Source organism: Vulpes lagopus, chromosome 23, assembly GCF_018345385.1.
Source record: "Vulpes lagopus strain Blue_001 chromosome 23, ASM1834538v1, whole genome shotgun sequence".
Lineage (NCBI taxonomy): Eukaryota > Metazoa > Chordata > Mammalia > Carnivora > Canidae > Vulpes > Vulpes lagopus.
The window spans coordinates 19,867,742-19,890,006 of NC_054846.1; the positions used below are offsets into that span (position 1 = coordinate 19,867,742).

At 41.9% G+C, this 22,265-nt stretch overlaps 1 protein-coding gene across 5 annotated transcripts in view; it reads left to right on the forward strand.

Annotated features, from left to right (window-relative positions):
* Window positions 1–22,265, forward strand: part of ZNF827 (zinc finger protein 827) — a 169,197-nt gene that overhangs the window by 83,242 nt on the left and 63,690 nt on the right. For all 5 annotated transcript variants that reach the window (XM_041738082.1, XM_041738083.1, XM_041738085.1 and 2 more), the window contains exons 6-7: window positions 7,632–7,871; window positions 10,231–10,288. In XM_041738082.1, coding sequence (XP_041594016.1) covers window positions 7,632–7,871; window positions 10,231–10,288 — 298 coding nt within the window. The remainder of the gene's footprint in view (window positions 1–7,631; window positions 7,872–10,230; window positions 10,289–22,265) is intronic.

Here is a 22,265-nt window from a genome sequence, read left to right on the forward strand (position 1 = left end):
AGAGATGATGCAGGGAGGTGGGGCTGGGGCTTTACAGGGGACAGGAACTAAGGGAAGGAATCGTGTAGGCCCCAGTGTAGGCATTTTCCCACAGGAGGGCTGGCATGGGGATGGTCTTAAATGCCTTCCAGTGGGGCCACCTAGACAATTGGGGGCTGCACAATGACAAAGGGGAATGGAAACCAACAAGCGGATTCCTAGGGCAGTGGAGGGAATAAGGGACCACAGGCAAGAGGGAGTTCAGCCACATAAAGGGAACTTGCAGGAACCCAAGGGCAGGAATGCAGTGAGCCTCCAACAGTCCTAGAGGCTGAAGCAGGAGGCTCTCATGAAGCATCTGGCCTGTCTCTCTCCTCTTGGACCTCCATGGACACCATGCTGGGCCACTCCCTTTCCTCCTCTTTTCCTCCCTCTTTCTTCCTCCTATCTAAGGGTAGGGGTAACAGTTCCACCCCATCCACTGCTCTCTACTCACCTTCCCTTGGATCTTACCAAGTCCTCTGGAGTCAGATGACTTCTGGTGTGTGTGTCACTGCTGATTCCCCCTCTTACTGCCCACAGACATCCCCGACTTCCACTTCCTGCAGGAATCTTAAGTACTTAGCCAAAACAGAACTGAAAATTTCCCCCCGTATTTCCCCACAGCCCAACTTTTCTATTTTCCTACTCCCATTGATAGCTTCTCCCAAATCTCAAGGCTTAAAGGTCATAGAAATATTTCTTTAATCACACTGCCTCAGGCTATGTACAAACTTTCTTTGTAATTTCTTTCACATTGGTCTCTTCATTCTTTATTCAGACTTCTAGCAGTCGCCTCCAGTTCCTCCCCATTCAACCTCTAGAATATCCTGTGAATCTTTTCTATCCCTGTGACCTTTAGTTCAGGCCCTCATCGTCTCCTTGCTTGGATTACCACCGTAAGCTCCTAACAACTGCCCCCATTTCCACTTCCTCCCAGGCCTTCCAAGTGCCACTGCCAGGTTGGCCTTCTGAAGTGCAATCTGATCGTGCTCCTCCCCTGTGCAAACCTCCCAAAGGAGCCACCTTGCTGGCCCCCATTCTGTAGAGGCTTCTGGGCCCCCACCTAAGATTCCACATTCTGCCCTTACCTACTTCCCCAGTTATATTTCTCTGGAATATAATACGACTCCCTTTGTTAAATGATTGTTCAATAGAGGATTTGGCTTCAGCAGCAAGGTTCTAGCATGAGGAATTTTAAATTTTTTTTTTTTAATTTTTATTTATTTATGATAGTCACAGAGAGAGAGGGAGAGAGGCAGAGACACAGGCGGAGGGAGAAGCAGGCTCCATGCACCGGGAGCCCGATGTGGGATTCGATCCCGGGTCTCCAGGATCGCGCCCTGGGCCAAAGGCAGGCGCCAAACCGCTGCGCCACCCAGGGATCCCTAGCATGAGGAATTTTAAAGGAAGGGAGGGAGGGAGAAGGGGGGAGAGGAGAAGAAAGGAAAGGAGGGGCAGCAGGGGAGGCGGAGGGAATGAAGGGAGAGGGAGGGGGGGAAGAACAGGAAGGAGGAAGGGAAGAAGGAAAGAAGGAAGGAAGTAGGGAGGAAGGGGAAGAAAGGGAGGGCAGGAGGGAGGAAGGAAGGAAACTTTTGTCCCAGAGGCAGGAAGTAGAGAGGTGGTTACCTTTGTGAGAAGGGGGCAGTGGGGAGTTAGTGTTTAATGGGTAGAGCTTCAGTGGAGAAGATGAAAAATTCTGGAGATGGATGGTGGTGATGGCACAACAATGTGAATGTACTTAATGTCACTGAGCTGCATACTTAAAAATGACTAAAGTGATAAACTTGACCCCACACACAACTCTTGGACCACTGGACCTGAGAGGATAGAAGTGAGAGGCCATTGAAGATGGGGATGAGGGGATCTTAGAGACAACAGTGCTGTGAGCCCTCCATGAGCCCCCTACTGCAGGGTGGCGGGGATGAGGGAAGGGCTACTGGCCTCACCCTAGATCTAGAGAGCACAGCTTAAGGGACAGCCCCTGGGGTGTTTGTCATGTGTTTTCCTCAGGTGGGGAGCCTAGTGCACTGATGTCCCCTGTCTGCCTGGGAAATCTAGAAGATGGGAAATGGCAAGCTGCTTTGAGGACTGCATGTGCCAGAGACGCTGCTTTGCTGGGCGGGGGGCCTGAACCTGCTGGGTCTGTCCTAATCAGGTACAGAGGCACCAGTCAGCTGTGGCCCCAGTGTAGGCCATTTTCCCACAGGAGGGCTGGCATGGGGATGGTCTTAAATGCCTTCCAGTGGGGCCACCTAGACAATTGGGGGCTGCACAATGACAAAGGGGAACGGAAGCCAACAGGTGGATTCCTAGGGCAGTGGAGGGAATAAGGGACCATAGGCAAGAGGGAGTTCAGCCACATAAAGGGAACTTGAGAGGAAAGATCACCTTGAAGGTAAAGGTCTCCAAAGACCCCATGCCTGAATCCCATGAGAGAAATGCCAGCTGGCCTACACAGTGTAAAAACATTCTAAAATGGGATAGCCAAGAGCTTTCCATCCTCTCTCCTTCCCTCCCTGCCCCCCTGCTCCTCTCACTCTTTCCTAGGGTCTGAAAAGACAGCTGGGTGTGCTGGGGAGAAGGCAACAAGAGAGGGAGAAGGAGCCAATTCCTTCCCCCCACCCCCCAAAAAAAGGCTACCTGTAGACCCTTCCAGGGAGGGCCCAAGACTCACCCTCCCAGGAAGGGGAACTGGTGGACTAACACGTGGATCGGACCTTCTGGATTCTGAATCAAGACCATTTTGCTGTTTAAAGGACCATCACACTTTGTATTATATAAGAATTATCAGGTTATGGGCCTGCCTGAGTTTTCACCCAGGGACAGGAGAGGAACTCTTCCTACAGGGCAGGTTTAAAGAGACAGTGGAAGACAGAATAGGGTTGCTTCTATGTTTACACCCTCTGAGTCTCACTTACTCAAGATTCCACCTCTCAATTCTGGCCTTCCAGCCAAACCAGACAACATATTCCCTGAACACCCCAGGTAGAGTACAATTCCACCTTTGTGCTTTGGTTCCCAATCTTCCTGGACTCCTCTTCCCACACCATATTTTAATTTTACCTCTTTTATTAGAGGGCTGTTTATACTTGTCTGATCATTTGTTTAGATATAAAGTGCTTGAGGGCAAGAGCCATGTCTTATTTGCATCTGTATCCCACGTATCTTCTATCACAGTACATAGAATAGACATTTTTAAAATGGTGGAATGACCAAATGATGAATGAAATAATGCTAATTGATAATTACTTTTGTGTACTGTATTTGCAAAAGTAGAAAAGACAGGATTGTTATATTCTCGTTGCTTTTGTCCCTTTGGCCGCCAAGCAGAGTTTGAATAGGACTTATCCGATTTGCAAACCCACTCTTCCTTGAAGCTACCAGGCATACACAGTGTTCTAAATGCTTCTAAAAAGGAAATAATCATCTTTTTATGGGCATATGTAGTTACTTTTTAATTTTTTTTAAAAGGAAATAATCATCTTTTTATGGGCATATGTAGTTACTTTTTAATTTTTTTTAAATTTAAGTAAATGACAAAATATTTGTAGTTAGCATAGAAAAATTACAAGATACAAATGGGCATTGCAATAAGCAGTCACCTACCACCCACCCACCTCCCAGGCATAACCTACTGTTAACTTGTCCCTCATCTTTTTCCATGGGCCAGTTTTTTTCTTGGAATAGCAGAATAGGGTACTCACTTTATTATTTTAAGAAGAGATTCTTTTTTTATTTTAAATATAACAATTCTCTGGACTTCACTGTGTGAAGCTTATTTTTTTTTTAAGATTTTATTTATTTATTCATAGGCACAGAGAGAGAGGGGCAGAGACACAGACAGAGGGAGAAGCAGGCTCCATGCAGGGAGCCCGATGTGGGACTCGATCCCGGGTCTCCAGGATCACACCCCAGGCTGCAGGCGGCGCCAAACCGCTGCGCCACCGGGGCTGCCCCTTAAGAAGAGATTCTAAAAGGATTTATGACATATGCGAAGAGGGAAGATGATGGGAAAGAATAAACCCTGGATGGATAGACATGTCCCTGGGTGTGGGGCTCAAAGCTAAGGGTGAGTGAAATGATTAATTCAACCATTGTTTTGTCAAGACACCTAAGGCAAAGGAAGAGAGGAACAGTGGGATCTCTTGCTGACTTGGGATCTGTTTCCAAATCAGCCTGTCTCCTGCCTCCTAGGCCGACCTGTCCAGGCACCAGCCTGAGATGGTGATTAATATGTGGGGGAACCTTAAGCTAGAACTTAAGAGGAGGTTTTCTTTATTATTTGCCTTGGGTGCTGATTAAATTTGGGGGAAGAGGGTTGAACACGGAAGTGTGACAAAAATTTTACAGCAGTGATTTTCATTTGGAGAGATCTTGTCCACCAAAGGATATTGGCAATGTCTGGAGTCATAGTGGTTGTCACACTTGTAGGATGGGTCCTACTGTCCCTACTGGGTAGAATTGAAGGATGTTGCTAGCCATCCTACAATGTACTGCACAGCCTCCCGAAATAAAGCAGTATCTGGTCCCAAATGTCAGAAGTGATAAAGTTAAGAAACCCTGCTTTAACAAAAAAAAGGCAAGAGAACAGTTGGCAATAATGCTATTGCACAGAAAAGCAAGGACCACAAAAATATTTCTTATATTATGTCTCACTTTCCCATTGAGATGTCAGTTTGAGAACTCTTCTTTTTAAGTCTGGAGTCTATCAGGTAGATTAAAAATGCTAAAGATTTTTTTTTATCAGTAATCAGTGTTTTATGCATTTGTGAAAGGTCAAGAGTTGTCATAAGAAAGGGCAGAAAGCACTTCATGTAAATCATACTTGAAATTATCCCAAGTAGCTTTCAAAACCTGATACCATTCAAGTTAGTGGTACACATAGTCAGATGATTTTCAATCCAGGGGCAAAGCTGGGGAAAGGAGATGGAAAGAGATAAAGATAATGGAGCTTCTTTCTAGCTTTGCTCTTCATATCATTGAGATTTTTGTGGAATTAAGTGAATCCTTTTCTAGTATGTTTTTGTGTTTGTCTTCAAGCCTTGGAATGACTTGCAGGGTTCAGAGACATCATTACACACCTGTGTCAGTGACCTCACTGTTTATTTTCCAAATAGTAAGTACTTGGTGGGAGCACAAAGAGGGAAATGCGTGTTGTGACTGCACCTATGAGTGAGGTAGCTAGAGGTCAGGTTGGCTATCAGGTCACCAAATCCCTAAGAGGTTGCAAGGGGTGCAGTCAGCACTCCAGAAAGAATCAGGTGGACTACAAGTCAAGGCAAAGAAGCTAGGCGTGTAACTTTGAAAGCTTCATATTCTTTTCTTTTTTTCTTTTTGTTTTCTTTTAGCATGATTGAATCAACTTGGTTTTTGTGAGCTTCACAGATATGCGGAGAGACAACAGCTTGGCAGGAATAGAGAAGGGGGGGGACCTAAATTAAATATAACAGTTGCTTGCAGTTTAGTTGCTGACAAAAAAAAAAAAAAGTCATTTACCCTGAAAACCATGTGTAATATGTCGGGAAGGAGAAAAGAACAATTAGCACACTTCTTATATGGCTCTTATTGACAACACTATATTAACTGAAATCATTGAATTAAAAGTCTTCTGTGTCTTCTTTACTACAACTCAACAAACTGTACATGTGCCTGGCTCTCACCTGTCTCTTGCTTTGTAAGGAAAGCATAGTTTTCTCTAACTACCTAGCTTATAGCAATGAAGTTCCCCTTTCACACCTGTCCCATCCACTTCCTACCACTTCTTATTGCTATATCCATCCATCCACCACGGATTACCACAAACTTGGTAGCATAAAACAACATAAATTGATTCCCTCATAGCCTGGAGCCCAGAAGCCCGAAATCTGAAGGCTCTAAGGGCAGCCTCTTTCCTTACCTCTCCCAGTTTCTGGTGGCCCTGGGAAATCCTTGACTTGTGGCCGCATGACTCCACTCTCTTGTCTTGCTCTGGTCAGACTGCTATAACAAAATTCCACAGACTGGGTGGCTTATAAACCACAAAAATTTCCTTCTCACAGACCTGGAGGCTGCAAATCCAAAATCCAAGAGCTCAAATATTTGCTGTATGGGAGCTTTCTGGGGTCTTTTTATAGGGGCACTAATCCATTCATGAGGGCTCCATCCTCATGACTGATTACCTCACAAAGGCCCCACCTCGAAATTCTATCACACTGGAAAAGAAGTTCTTCAACATACTAATTTTGGGGTGCGGGGGTGGGGGTGGTGGAACACATACTCAATCCATAGCATTGTCTCTGTTTTCACATGCCCTTCCCCTGTATCTGGTCTGTATCTATTTATTATAAGAACACTTATCATTGGATTTAGGGCCTACCTGGGTAATCTAGAACAATCTCATCTTGAGATCCTTAACTTAATCACATCTGCAAATACACATTTTCCAAATAAGGAAACATTCACAGGTTTCCCAGGTTAGGACATAGACATATTTGGAGGGGCCACCATTCAACCCACTGTTCTATCTATCTGTATCCTCTTTTTTTTTTTTTCCAGAATGCTGAGTACAGTATAGTTACTAATAAATGCTTATTGATTTGAAAGTGTGCGCTTTTTAAAGTGACCCAAATTAATGGCTGGGCTGATTGCCCCACCTTGTTTTGAAGATGCTCTGTCATTAGCTCTAAAAAATGCATGGACCTAAAAACAGTCCAACTTTGCAAGGCAGATGTAAGTTTCAGACTAAAGATCTAACATCTAGTAGTCACACCTAAAGCAACAACAGTCAGTAAATTGAACCATTATTATAACCTGTAAGATTGCTGTTTTTCTAAGCGTTGGTCCTTGGGCTGCAATTAACTTCCTAGGTGGTTTTGAGGATTGCTAGCTCCCAGCAAGGTATTAATATCTCAGTTGAATCGACCCTATTTACCCTTTATTAATTTAGGTGCCCTAGAAGAGAGAGAGAAAAAAATTGGTTGGAGCTTTATTATTTTTTTTAAAGATTTTATTTATTTATTTATTCATTAGAGACACAGAGAGAGAGGCAGAGACACAGGCAGAGGGAGAAGCAGGCTCCATGCAGGGAGCCCGCTGCAGGACTCGATCCTGGGACCTCAGGATCACACCCTGGGCCAAAGGCAGGGGCCAAACTGCTGAGCCACCCAGGTGTCCCAGTTGGAGCTTTAACAATAGAGGGAGACAATCATAATATGTTTGCTTTTATTTGGTTTGCTGAAATTGAGTAAGTTCTGAAACAAAGACCGACGTTCACCATGTTCTCCATTAATTCTGGAAGCAGCATGGCAGGATAGAGCATGTGAGGGAGTGGTCGGGAGACCCTGGTCACCGGACAAGAGTGGTAAATTCAGAGACCTAAGCCTGATTCTGCTGCCGCTGGTGTAGCCTTGGGCAAGTCACTTAACCTCTCTGGGCTTCAGTTCCCCACCTTCTCAGGAAACCAGGTGGGCCAAACTAGTAGGTCTTCAAACTCCGTTCCCATGTGCTGTGGCACTCTTCTCACCTGCGCCCAGACATGATCCTTGTGGGTCTCTTCTGGGATTAGAAACTGGGTTTGGTTCAGAATTTTGAAACCATGGTGTTTTTGTCTCTCCTCATTCACTTGCTTGCAGCGGAAAGCTACAAGGAAACTCAGATGGTGAAGATTAAAGAGGAGCCCATGGAGGTTGACATCCAGGACTCACATGTCTCGGTATCACCCAGCCGGAATGTTGGCTATAGCACTTTAATCGGGCGAGAGAAAACCGAACCCTTACAGAAGATGCCAGAGGGCAGAGTGCCCCCAGAGAGAAACCTCTTCAGTCAGGATATCTCTGTGAAGATGGCTTCCGAGCTTCTCTTTCAACTGTCAGGTATGTTTCTGTGCAGAAAAATGTCAATAATTGGGAATAATTGGAAGGAAAGCCACTCTAACAAAGTAAAAACACCGGCATTATAGGATTTTTCAGACAGAAATCAATTTTGTTACTTTAACGTGCATACTGCCACTCAAACTAACAGTTAATAAAATGTTGCCAAGTGGAACTCCTGCCAAACTTTCTTCAATAAATAGTTCAGAATCATTTGAAATTAGAACTCTATTCAATTTTGTGCAAATGATCCCTGTTGACTAGGCTAAACATCTCACCTCTACTTTTGCTTAGGCAGTTGATCTGATTAACAGCCTTTTTTTTTTTTTTCTAATGCTCAAAAGATAAACTTCCATTTACTCCAGCAGTGACTGAATTACCATGAATTCCACATTAGTGTAGTTTGAATTAAGGCGATTTTACTGTATCTTGCCAAAAAAAAATCAAGGAAAGGGAAAAGACAAAAATATAAGGACTCTTTCCAGCCATCCCCTTGCAGAGCATATTTCTGTAAATTAACTGTTTCTACTTTGAATACTTGGAATTCACAGGTTTAGGAATTACCAGCTCAGCTGAGTGTCTTGATAGAACAGTTGAGAGTCCTATTTGTTTCCTTTGTTAGCCCTTTCAAGCTGGATAGTGTTTGTCCTTAACAAATTTATCATGCTGTTATTATTTGAACATGATTGAGATCAAAGATATATACACAGGTAAGGTTCAGATTCATATGAAATACACATAGCTTGTCTGTAGTCAAGCATTGACCTGCATATGGAAGTTCACGCATCGGCCAAGTTTGTTACTAATATCTGATAAGCTCTCTTTTGTTGTGGATAACATATTCAGAACGCCATGAGATGCCTCATTATTTAAGGATTCACTCGCTTTCCCCACTAAGAAGAATGTCAGGGAAAGGAAGCTAAAATCTGGACACCATCATGATAGTTCACCTTCTCGTTGGCCTCGTGACCCACCCCAGAGCTTGAAACTATCAGTTGGTCCCAAAAATGGTGGCCTCCTAGTTCTCAAACAGGGATTGTTATTTGTGCAGAGCCCTGCAGTAATGGAAATAGTTAATTCTCTAAATTTAACAGGACACAGAGATCTGTGCAAGCCCTCCAAAGCTCCAAATCATACAAGATGCTTTAAAAAAAAAAAAAAAACAGGCTGAAAGCATATCTAAAAACAATATAACTTTGAAAATTACTTAGCAGTTAAAATTTGCAGAAGTGAGGCCAGTATGGTTTTTTTCAGAAAGTCTCTGTCTCTAACAGTACATTATCACTGTCTCCTATCAGTGAAAAACTTTGTGTCTGAGAGTTCTCACCCTGGCACTGTCACTCACTGCCTGGGTGACCTCAGGCAAGTCTTTTAGCCCCGATTTCCTACTCTCTGAAAGAATACTGCCTCTGAATCCAAACTCACCCTCGTTGTCATTGTTGAGTGGACAGAAAGCAACTGTCCACACCAGCTTGCATGCAGCGGCTTCAGACTGGTGTCACAAAGTATTGGGCAGATGTTGTAAGTCTTTAATTTTTCCAAGTATCTCCTTAAATTTTTTTCAGAAATCCCTAAGATCAGGAGTTTTTAACTTGCCCTGCCTTGGAAATCTGAAACCCTTGTAAGCTGGCCAGGTTTTCTCTGCCTGCTCCAGCCATTGAGAGCTGTGACAGTCAGGGCACAATCCTCACATTTGAACTGGATTGGGAAGGCCAGAGTTCAACTTTTGTGTTCTTGAAAGCTAATTAAATAATTTCTGACAGCTGGTAGATACAGACCTCAAGACAGAGTAAGGGAGGGTTTACCTCTGCTTGTCTAATGATATTTTTTGTCCCTTGTGACATTTATCAGAATAAGCGCTCGATGACTGCGGAACCCAGAGGTCTTATGGCTGTTTTTATATCCCCTCTCACAAAGGGGCCTGACAATACAGAATGCTTAAAGGTTGCCATCAAAGTCAGAAGCGGAACAGTTGCAACAACTGCAATTTTCATGCTGAATCAGAGGAAAGCAGAAATTTTCAGCTGGGGAAAGATGTAGTAGAAATAACGGGTTCTGTGCACGTCTCTCTGTGTGTATGTGTACTTCTTAAGGCCTCATTAAAATCAGACAACAAACTTGAAATTTGTCAGTGACTATTTCCCTTTGATTGGTTTTTACTAAAATATTTTTGTGGCTGCTGTCTATATGCTTTTAATGATTGTCTTTACGAATAAGACTGGGAGGGTTTGAATATTGAGAAAAAGAAACCCAAAGCAAATCACAAGAAAGAAAAATGTTGAGAGAGTTTCTGTTTAAGCCTCAGAGACACAAATTGAATATAAGAATGACCTGAGGAACGTTTCATTCTTTCTCCTTACAGAAAAAGTGAGCAAAGAGCACAATCACACAAAAGAAAACACCATTCGGACGACCACCAGGTAGGCCATTTCATGGAGGGGGGTGGGGAATCCCCTCAGAGCACCCCCCTGTGTGGGCCATCAGGCACAGTCACGTGTGGCGCAGTGTTCCCCAAACTATTTTCTCAAAGGAGTCAAAGGAGTTCAAAGGAGTCATGCCCTTTGCCACCAGTGTGTATTAGAAATTTTGTGGAAATTTAGGAATTTCAATAAAAAGCAAGGGCGCCAAGGGGGATATCACTAATAATCATCAAACATCTAATAGCTGTTACTTGGCTGGAGAATTTTCCATATGTTCTTGTTTTTTATTCCTTATAATGGTTTTGTGAAGTAGATCATATTATCATCCTCCCTGCACAAGTTTCTTGATTTGGGAGTTTAAACTGGTGGCCCAGCTGACATCAGGAGCTGGGTTCCATACCTCTGGAAGGCCTCACCCAGTCAGTAGACCAGGTTCTTACTATACCTGTGCACCTACATAGCTCCGCAGGTGTGGACTGATCATTTGTCACCAAGGATATCTCAACTTTTTACCTCACAGCATTGTTAGAAGAGCAGACAATTTTAAATCGAGAGAAAAATGCTCTAAAGGGCTGCAGGAAAACCTTTGTCATTAACAGCTGTAGGTAAGGAAGCTTGACATTTGCCATAGGCAGTTTGAGGAGGTCAGCCAGGGTGGGCTGCTCATCCATTTGCCATGTGGAAGGAGGAGGACTGGCCAGTGGCACCACCCATCCCAGACTGGAAAGCCGTCCAGACCTGAACTATGTGAGCTCTGGCGAGTGCACACCGCACCACTGCAGAAAAGGAACCCTGGAGGAGATAGGAGCTCTAGCTTTGAAGGACCATTCCCTGCACTCAGACCACCCTCCAGTTCCTGAATTGCCCACAATGCAGGCTTTACCAGATGAAAGAGGGACAGGGAGAATGAGGTGTGAGCTCCCAAAAAAGCTTTAAATCAAGGAGCTCTGCTTACCTGAGCAAACTTAGGTTCTTCTTAATGGGAACAGTTGACTGGTTTTGTGTTTTTAATTCTTGCAATGAAAGATAAATGATGTCTTTCTTTTGGAGGTGGTATGAATTGACCTCGGAGCATTATCAGGCAAGTGAACAGTGCTCATCTGAACCTTACCCTGAGTTTTTTTTTTTTTTTCTTTTTAATTCGATGACTTGGAATTTAGGAATATCAAATATCTAACAGTAATTAAGAGAGCCAGCTGCCCTCACACAAAGTTCATATAGGATTAGGAACACGAAACCTACTGTAACAGAACAGAAGAGTGGTGCCAGCCTTGTTTCTTTATATTAAGCACACAGATGGAAAGTGGGCCTGGTGATCTGGTCAGCACATTGTTTGGGGAAACGGGTCTCAGGGCTGGGAGGGCTGTCTCTCTCCCAAGTTGGATGCCGGGGTAGGAGATGTTACCTATTACAGATATCATTGACCCTTCTACATGTGATCAAAAGACTACTCAGTATCTATGCTTATGTCTGTGGGTCTCAACACATGAAGTTGTGCTGATTGGGAGATAATGAAAGACAGCAGACTAAACATAATAAATGTTAATTTTAATTTGCTTCCATAGGTTTCTGGAAGCATCACAGGTCAGGTTTCCTAGAAGCAGAGCCTGAGGCAGGGATTCCGGTGATGGGGCTTATTGAGGGAGTGCTCGCCCAGGACTCTGCCAGGAACGAAGGTAGCAGGAGAGGGAAGGGGAAGCTGTGGAGCAAGGATGTGGTTTTTGCTGGATTCCAGCTGTAGCGCAATTCCACAGAGAATTCTGAAGCACGAATTGCACGACAGGGAGAATTCTGCCTGGGAGCAAGGGGGCCAGCTCTTAGGACCCCAATACTATTCACTAGCTTTGGGTCATCCTCCTCGTTGCAGGGGCGCGAAGGGTGAAGGCAGTTCTCGCTTGCTGAGAACTGCCAGCACTGCCAGCCACTTGCTCGCTCTAAACAGTAACGGAGCTCTGGGCAGGACCCAACAGCACCCCCTGTGGTGGTTTTCCTGCTGGATCTTTAAGATCACATAATAATATTTATACAACAGAAAGGTATGCTGTGAAGCCATGTTATTTTATGCTTTTCAGGTGTTCTCTGGGAAGAGTAAGAGGACGTTTGAACTTGCCCCAAATGAGTGAAATGCGTCTCATAGCCTAAATTGCCTTGGCTGGAGCTAGAGCATAATTATAGGAAAGAAGAGAAATTTTTTTAGCCATTTGGCAAAAATGAAGCAATCTTTAAATTCCTCTCTTGCTGGGAAATTATGAGTAAGAAGAAATCAAAATCAGATCTTTTTTCCCAAAGAAAAGGAAGAGGTTCTTGCTGTGAGCCCCCAACATAGTACAGTGTTCATAACGCAGTGTTGCAGAATTCTTGGTTTATCCTCCTTCTATAGAATCCTTGGTGTTTTTATTCTTCCTCTGAATAGGAACTTGTTCAATTAGCCTCTCCTCAAATAGATCTCTTTTTTACCTTCTCACCTCATTACTTCAGGTGGAATAGAATCAAGCAGCTTTGTGCCAAGAAATCCTCCTTAACCTCAGTTAACTGATAGCAGGGCTAGGAAAAAAAAAAAAAAAGTCAGCTCCCTCTCTTTTTTGGTTCCTGTTTTAGAAGGAACTCTTATTTTGTATGCGCAAGGTCAGTTTAAGGAGGTTATGTTTTAAGGTAGGATTTGTGATACTTTTCAAAAAGATTGATGTCAAGCCTCCAAAGTGCCTTATCTCTGGATTTTTAGGTGCTTAAGTGGGATCTTCTTCTAGATTTTCCAGAAGAAGCTGGCTGGCCGGAATGGTGGCTCATGATTGCAGTCAAGTTCAGAATCTTCCATGTTTGAGAGTTGCTAGGTACTGAAGATAGTTTAATTCTGAAGGGTGGGCCATGGTACGCTGGCCACAGCATGGTACTGGGATCAAGCTCTTCCAAATGCCAGGGGGTGCTTGAGCTCCTCCACTGAGTGAGATCTCCTGCCCTTAGAGTCTGGATATCCAGGGGGCTGAAAGCAAAGAAGAGATGTGCAAGACCAGAAGAAAGCAGCTAATTCTCTCCTCTCCTGCATAAACCCACAACTTTCTCCACAGTTGTTTGTCATCTTTTGGTCTTGACTCTCATTCCAACCACAAGAACTAAGGAAAAGTGTGGCAGCCTAGGAAGAAAAACTGTAGCTTGCCATTCCAGTATGTGCTTACCAAGGAGACATGGGGCGTGGATCTCCTGGGCCGATAATTGCACCTCCCTCCTCGACCAGTCCTTTCAATTGGCAACTCTGCTGTTTGTTAATATCTCTGTTATAAGACGGGCAGATACGGAGAGAGAAAATGATGTTAGACAGCATTCTTTGTTAGCAGTTTTTTAAAAAAAGGTTTAGATGAAGCTAAAGGTTGAAACTAATAACTATCAAGTTTCTGGATCATTGGCTCTCTACCTCATTTTTAGAAAACTCTTCCAATGGAAAATTTCAAACATATACAAAAGTAGAGAATGTAGCCATCACTCAGTTTAAACAAATACCATCTCATGACCCTTGTTGATAGGTCGCCTCCTTTTGTTCTCACTCACCCTGAATTATTTTAAAGTAAATCCTGTTAAGACATCATGTTAAGAACTTGTTTGAGAATGCCTTTTTTTTTTTTTTACTCCAAGAACTGAGACTCAGCCGCTTAAATTAGTATCATCTTCCAAAAGTAAAGGAGAAAAACAATCTACCAAAGTGCATTGTGTAGCCAGGCAGAGAAATCAATCTACTTAACAGCTGGAATGATTGGATCATGTGGTCTTGCTCACCAATGCCTTGACCTTAACCCTCCTACCCTTGTTTGTGCCCTCCTAGGGGCACCTCCACCAAATCAGTCCTTGAGTTGGAACTTCACTGTAAATGCTAAAACAGCAGTTCTTTTGCCTGTTTAACCTCAGAGTCTAGCAAATTCAATCTAAGTGTAAAGAAGGCTGTGCATCTCCTTTGAGATAGTGTGTGGACTGAGTGTTCTTAATGCCATTCTACTTGATAAATGAGATGAGGAGACAGTCCAGCCAGACCCAGGAGAACAGAAGGACTGAACACTTAAGAGACTAATAAAATCCTGATTTTTTTATTTCCGTTCCTAGCACAAGCCTAGATTCTGCAGGGAATAGATAACCAGCTAATATGATCATTTGTTGATGAAAATATATGAGGCATGATATCATAACCAGATCCCAAAGTTTAATGGAATAAAAAGAAGATCTACATCTTCTGACATGGACCATCACCCCGCCAGATGCTGGATAAGATCAAAATAGGAAAATGGAACCCTAGAGTAAGAATCAGATAGCTCCTGGCAGGTGAATTGGACATGCTCAATGTTGTGTAACACCATGAACGTCAAACAATGGCTGCCAAGAACCCTCTCTTGGTTATTTGTTCTCTCTTTTACCCATTAATAATTCAGTGTCCTTGGGGATATAAGATTGCAGGCCTTAAGAAAAACTTCTCACACCTGGCTTGCTTTATTCCAAAAGCAAGGAAGCATTTGCCCAAATTGGCCTTTTCCCTATTACAAGACAAAAAGCAGAAGTGGGAAAATCAGAGAAAGGTCGACTCATATCATGCCATGCCAACCAACATTTAATTTGCCCAACTTTCAGAACTTGAAATGTGGGCTCTTTGTTATGATTTAGATAATGGCACTTCTAAGTGCTCACTAAAAGACGTATGCACTTGGAAGTGTCCAATATAGAATTTTCCCGTGTGATGGTTTGTATGCATGTCCTTAAATATTTATGATTCAGTAATAGAGAATACACACATTTGGAAAAGCATAATGTGCTGCCTCAATTTGCACAATCTCCTCTTAGTTTTTTGGAAGGCCAAAGAGAATAATACTCTATTACCTTAAAAGAACACTGAATTAGACAAAAGCAATTAAGAAAATAAGAAACAGAGCACATGAAATTGGTAATTTTTGAGTAGCTCTCCGCCTATTCTCATTACCCTTTAAATTTTAGGACTTTAAAATTAAATGCATTGAGATTCCACTTCTGAAAAAATGGAAATTGCTACTTATTTCATGGAGTCCCTTCAGTTAAGACATGTAGTACTTTTTTGGGTGAAGTCAAGGCCCGTGGGGGGCCATTGCAAATTTTAAGACACCTTTCCTCAAGGTACTGCCACCTACTGTTATACTGTCACAATAAGTACATAAATTTTTGATATCTGTGATGTGAAGCAGGCTCTTCTAAATGTGGTACCTTTGTGCAGTGCATAGCCTGCACCACTCTTGCAGCTGCTCTGATACAAGGGTCGAGTTGAGTTGTCTTTTCATTGACAGTACATTGTTTTCAACTTACCTTTGTTTTCAACTTAACTTTGAGTTTTCATTTTTCAAAGAAATTAAACTCATCCTTGAAAACAGTAAATCTTTTTTTTTATATATATACATATAGCCTGCAATTGTTTTGTGCATGGCTCCACTTGGCTTTTTTCCTTATTTCACCACACCTTTCTCAGTACTTTCTATTCCTGCCCTCCATTGTCCTGTAAGTATCACCCCTGCCATTTTTTTTTCCCACCTGAGATGTCTATACTGAACTGATGTGGTTGAAACAATGTGCTTCCAGAACCATTTGGTATTGTGTTATTGTAAGGAAACAAGTTTCAATCTCCTTTGGAGGATCTAAAGAGGGCTGTACCTTTTCTTCATTTCCCACCAGCTCTGCCACCTTTGCTTCTGCTGGCTTGCAACAGTGTTCCGTCTTGTTTGTGTAACTCAAAATAGCCAGGGATGAAATATAAATGTGTAAGTCTCTGTAAGTAGACATCTAGCTTTCTCCCTTTGCCGCCTTTGACAAGTTATGCATGGGTGACATGACCAGGAGGTATATGTGGTTTAGGTGCTAGCTCAATCCTGTTCTTCTCATCTGGGATTTTCCTCTCAAGAGTGTCTCCTAGAGACATATCAGATATGCAAGGGGTGACCTCTGTTTCAGGATAAAAAGCCCTCTTGGGTGATGCAGCAGACCTTGGAGCATCCCCATTTCACTGGCATATTGCCTACAACGTCCACAGGACAGAGTCTGGTGTCACTGCAGGGAAGACTGAGTTTAGCTCTTCTCTGCTCACCTCAGCAGAAAGCCTGTTGTCCCTGCTGGAGCACAAAGTCAGAGTCCCGTGGGAGATCCAGGTCCCTCACAAGCTGACATTTCGCAGATCCGGACATGCAGGTTCACTTCCGTGGCCTGCAGTTGGCTCCGGCTCCCCGGGTCTGGCCTCCTCGCCGCAGCAGCCCTCCACAAGGCCTGGCATTGTGCTCCTTGTCCTGAGAAGTTTCCTGGCCCCGCAGTAGATGAATGCTCAAGCTGCAGCCGCAGGAATTGTTTCTTGAAAACTTGGTGTTAGGTTGTACAGATTGGCCTGCCTCTGAGACAACCCTAAATAGAAGGCATTTGTACTTTTGAAAGAATAAAATTTAAAGAATAATAATAATAAGTTACCAATATATATTTCCTCCCAAGATGCTCTATTGTTCTTCTATAATTATTTTCAACAGCCTCTCCCGTCCACAGCTTTTGGCCTTTCTCCAGCTCAAGTGACTGATACTTGGTGGAGTCATGACTTACATACAGTTGTGTCTGCCTGGGTCTTAAAACTGCCTTCGATTACATTATTCCTCGGCTTACTCTTTAAAAGACTGAGAGGCTCTTTAAAAACAAAGGATCCTGAACTATAAAACTTAGTCTTTTTTTAAGTTTTAAAAATAACTTTTATTGGTGGAGAATACAGGAGAACATAAAGAAGAAAAAATAATCATGCTACTTAGAGACAGCTGCTGCTGAATTGGTGGTGTATCTCCTGGCTGAATTTTTGTCTGTGTATGTGCATATACTTTCCTATAAAAATTAGATCCTACTATAGATACAGTTTTTCAGATATCTCTTTTTAGCTAGTGATATACTAAGAACTTCTTTCCATGTTAATAAAAGTAACTCAATATTTATTCTTTTAATGTTTACACAGTATTCAATGTTTGCATGTGTCACAATGTATTTAATCAATCCCCTGTTATTAGATATTAAGGATTTGGTTTTGTTTTGTTTTCCCAAGTTGTTGCTAATATAAACAATCTGAGGATAAATTGACAAAAAAAAAAAATACAGTTTCCAGGCTTTTGCATGGTTTATCTAATGGACTTTCAAAAAAGGTCAATCTGCAGTTCTACCAGAAGCTAATTAAGAGATCAAGAAAATATTTCAAAGGTCTTGTGCTTTATCGTTAGAAAAATGTGTTTTTTTACCAATTGAGAAACTAAAAATTATATTTTATAGTTAAAACCTTTTTATTTATTGATTTTTAGTGATGTCAAGCATTTTGTTCACAGGGAGGCATTTGTATTTGTTTTTTTGTATATTTTCTTTTACTGTCATTTATTCTTCTCTTTGGTGGTTTGTCTGGGTTGGAATTTTTGTTGTTTGATTGTTATTGATTTTTTTATTATGAAAAATTTCAAAACAGAGTAGAAGGAATAATGAAATAAACCACGATGCTCCCATCACCCACTGAAAAAACATTTGCCACGCTTTATTTCATGGCCCTGTTCTTCCCTACAGTTTATTTATTTTTTTAAATTTTATTTATTTATTCATGAGAGGCACAGAGAGAGAGGCAGAGACATAGGCAGTGGAGAAGCAGGTTCCCCATGGGGAGCCCAATGTGGGACTCGATCCTGGGACCCCGGGATCACACCCTGAGCCAGAGGCAGATGCTCAACCACTGAGCCACCCAGGCATCCCTTTCTGTACAGTTTAAATCACATACCAGACATCATAACATTCACTCTCAGATTTTTTGATGTATTTCTCTAAGAAATAAGAATCTTTTTCACAGTACCATTTAACACTATACAGAATTAACAACATATTTGATTGTTTTTAATTGCCAAGAAAGTTCTATTTGATCAGCACCAGCAAGTATACAGTTATATCAATGGACTAGGAGGAGGAGACACATCTTAGCTTTCTTGTCAACTCTGAAAATTAAAGATGAAAATCTGGTGTAGAATGACCTTGGTTCTCCATCTGCCCACAAGCCCCATTTAGAAACCCACTGAGTCTGCAGTGCCAGCCTCAATTTGTAGATAAAATGTCCTGGCTGAAGCCTGCCAATGTATAGCAATTTATTCACGTTTTATTCAGTACCATCCTTCTTTCTTTGAAAATGTGTGTACCTAACATGATCGACGACTGGGTTTCTAGGCCTGCCCACTGGGGTTGTAGGTCTCTGTCATGTCCCTTTCAAGCTTGAGTAGGGAATTTGCTATTTTGGATGGTCAGAGTTGTCTTCGGGTCAGAGGCTTACAGTCATTTTTAGTCTTGAGCACTCTTCCCCATCCCCATGTTCGAATTCTTTTATTAAAAGAAATACATTAAAATAGGGATGCCTGGGTGGCTCAGCGGTTGAGCATCTGCCTTTGGCTCAGGTCGTGATCTTGGAGGGAGCCTGCTTCTCCCTCTGCCTATGTGTCTGCTTCTCTCTTTGTGTCTCTCATGAATAAATAAAATCTTAAAAAAAATACATTAAATCATTCAAGAATAGGAGGTTCTTATTTCTGTGGTGTTGCAAAGGGAAAGGCACTGTTCATGAACATCATTAAAACTGTTTTCTTTCATTGTAGATGATTCCCTTTTTAACTGACTGCTAGAATGTTCATAAGAAAATTGGCACTGACTGTTATACCTAAAATGTTAATATCTGGGCCCATTTCAGAAGCAGCAGCTAATGTCTCATCCAAAATGAAATGGACACTTGACGGGATGAGCACTGGGTGTTTTTCTGTATGTTGGTAAATTAAACACCAATAAAAGTTAATTAATAAAAAAAAATAAATAAATAAATAAATAAAAAAAAAAAAAAAATGAAATTGAGGGCCCAGGTTGGAAGTTGGGAGGACCACATATAGTCTAAGATGACATGGACTGATTGCTACACTGTAGCAAAATGACCTGACAAGGGTTTTGTAAAGTCCTAAAAATTCTTTTACAGAGATCTGTAGAACTGAGCATTTTGTGTATTTCAAATAAAATCATGTATAAATGTTATAAAATATGTAGTAGATATGTAAATAGATAAAAAATGGATTAAGCATCTATTATCTCATAAATTGTTAGCAGAGGAATTAATTAAGGCCAGTGATATTTGAGATAAAAAACACTTCCTTAAAATTCAGGTGTTAATCATGACAATTAAGTTGAAAATGAAATAATGTTACTTGATCTTTTATAAACAATGAAATATGAAAAATAAAGTGCAGTGATGTTTTGTTGTTTAGTTGTGGGCATATTTTCATGCAAGCTGCTCCAGCTTCTTAGAACGTTTGTTCTGACCTTAAAGTACTTGAGGAAATGTTAAGAGAGTTATAGCTAATCCTAATAGTTCCTCTATTCCTTATCTTCGAATAATCCCATCTTTTTTATTTTATTGGATATGTGGGAAAAGCTTTAAAAAAAAAAAAAAAACAAAGCAACCCTTTCTTTGGCAAGGACCGTCTTCTGTTTTTGTCAGCCAGGTCTCTTGCCTATCTTTTCTGGAGGCTTCTGGAGGCACGGAAGATTGCTTTTGTGGCTAGTGCTTCCTGTTCACTTCAAGAAGTTAATGCGGTGTGTCACTCTTGGGGTGTGTCTCCAGGTCGAAGTGATTTAGGGGTCAGAGTTTTTGAAAACCCAGTGCAGTGGTTTTAGATTAATATATGGAGTTTCAGTCCTTTAAAAAATAACAGGATATATCAATACAGAAAACTAGTATTGTACTGATGTGAATTAATAGCTGAGGCTTAGTGAAGATTGAGGCAAGCCCTGTAAACAAGGCCATCTGGAGAGGTGGCCCAGGGGCCAGGGTCTGCTGGGAGTGGGTAGCAGCTAAAGAGAGAAGATGCTGACCCCCGCAGAACTTTTCCACTCCAGAATGGCCCTTTTGGTTCTCCTTTTGCAATATATAACTTCTCAGAAATATCTGAGTCAAATCATTTATTCTTAAGATTTCCTTAAAACAAAACAAAATAAAACAAAACAAAAATTAACCCAGATTCTTTTGGACATATTTTTTGCAGCTCTTGGAAAAAATTCTGAGGCCCTGTTATGTTGTGTGATACATAGCTGAATAGATAATCAAGTACTTTTACTTGAAAATACACCATCTTTTTTTAATTGATTAAAGAAAAATTTGTAAAAAAAAAAATATAATAAAGAAAAATTTGTAAATGTGCAAATGAAGTCAGAATATCCCTTCAGCATGATGTGTCTGCAACTCTTACATTAATAGAATTTCATTCTATCCTGAAGTATAGAGATCCTTCTGGGTTCTATTCTCACTATAGAGCAGTCTCTTTCCCGTGTTTAGTCTTTCTTTTCTGTTGGTCATTCCCAAGTGCAGCCCTAAGAGTTATTATTGTCTTTTAGAAGAGGAAAAAATATTTCTTCTCTGTTGCTCCTTTGAAATAATTGTGTCGTTATTTAAAGTACTTTTTCCTGGAGCGCCTGGGTGGCTCAGTCAATTAAGTGTCCACCTTTGGCTCAGGTCATGATCTGGGGTCCCAGGATAGGGCCCCACAATGGGCTCCCTGCTTCTCCTTCTCCATCTGCCCTGCCCTGCCCCCCACTCGTATGCTCTCTCTCTCAAATAAATAAATAAAATCTTTAAAAAAAAAAAAGTAAAGTACCTTTTCCAACTTTCTTTTATATACTGTATCCACTTTCTTCTTTTCCTTTTTATTTTGCTGTTGTTATCAACATGAGAATTCCTGTAACGTTTGGTTTCAATGCTGGTGCACAGGGAGGGTGGCTTTTAAGTAGATGGGCCTTCTGTTCTGCATGAAGCACAGCTCCCTGTTGGCACTGAGATGTTAAAGGTGGAAATATTTGTGCCACAATCGGCACTTAGCAAAATGTATCACTATTTACAGCCATAATCTTTTACGAACTGTTTTATTATTTATTGTAAATCTTTCCTTCTCACAGCCCCGTGCTGTTGACCCTTTGGTCCATGCTGTCTGATGCCTGGAACTGTCCAGCCACGGTGACAACAATGCCCCCTCAAGTTTTAACTCTTCAGTTTTCTACAAGAGACAAATGAAAATACACTTTCAGTGTTCATTTCACTTTTATCCAGAAAAAAACTTGGATAAATAAACATCTTGTCTTTTCTAAGTAGCAAAAGGCAAGAAAAGTAATGGGGGAGTCTACACTGGTAGCTTCCAGATGCTGCTTCCGAAAATTTATACTCATTAACTAAGTCTTTCAGGTAGCCTGTCTATGTCTGGGCCCAAAGGGGATATGCCGTGGCAGGTGGGGATTTTGTTATATGAGGACAAATGATGATCCCTTTTCCTACTGGCCATTAGTTTCAACCTCTTACTTTACCAACTTTTCAGCAAAAATGTTAACCAGAAATAAATCACTTTGTGTCAGTTTTTCCCTTTTCCCCTTCTCTAGTTCACTTTCTGTTGGAGAAGCTTTTTCATAGTGAAATGACTAAAATTCAGGCAGCTGGGAGTCAGGAAGTGAGAGCCATGCAGCAGTCACAAGCTGGCTGCTTTTCTGGAAGAGCTGGGAACCGTCTAAGTGACTAGTTGAAGGATAGTACAAATGTGCTTCAGAGTTGAGCATATCAGAAAGTCTGTATTTCATTTATTGTTCTCCTCCCTGGGGAGATGCCGACCCAGTTCATGCTGTGTTGGGCACGTCCCGGAGCTCCCCTCTTCTGCCACCTTCTCCCACCGTTGCCATCACTGCAGCATGAACGCAGTGCCGGCTTTGTCCGCTGCAAACCTGGGCCTCCGCCAAGAGCAGGTTGGGGGTGGCGGTGCTTTACCAACGCATGAGGCATGGGAGAAGAAAAGAAGCTTAAAGAATACGATCTCAGAATTCTGGAAATTGCATTGCTCGGCTCCAGATTGCAAATGCTATGTCTTCCATCCTCAGAACATGGGCAGAGTTGAAGATGACCAACATCATTGGAGATCTAATC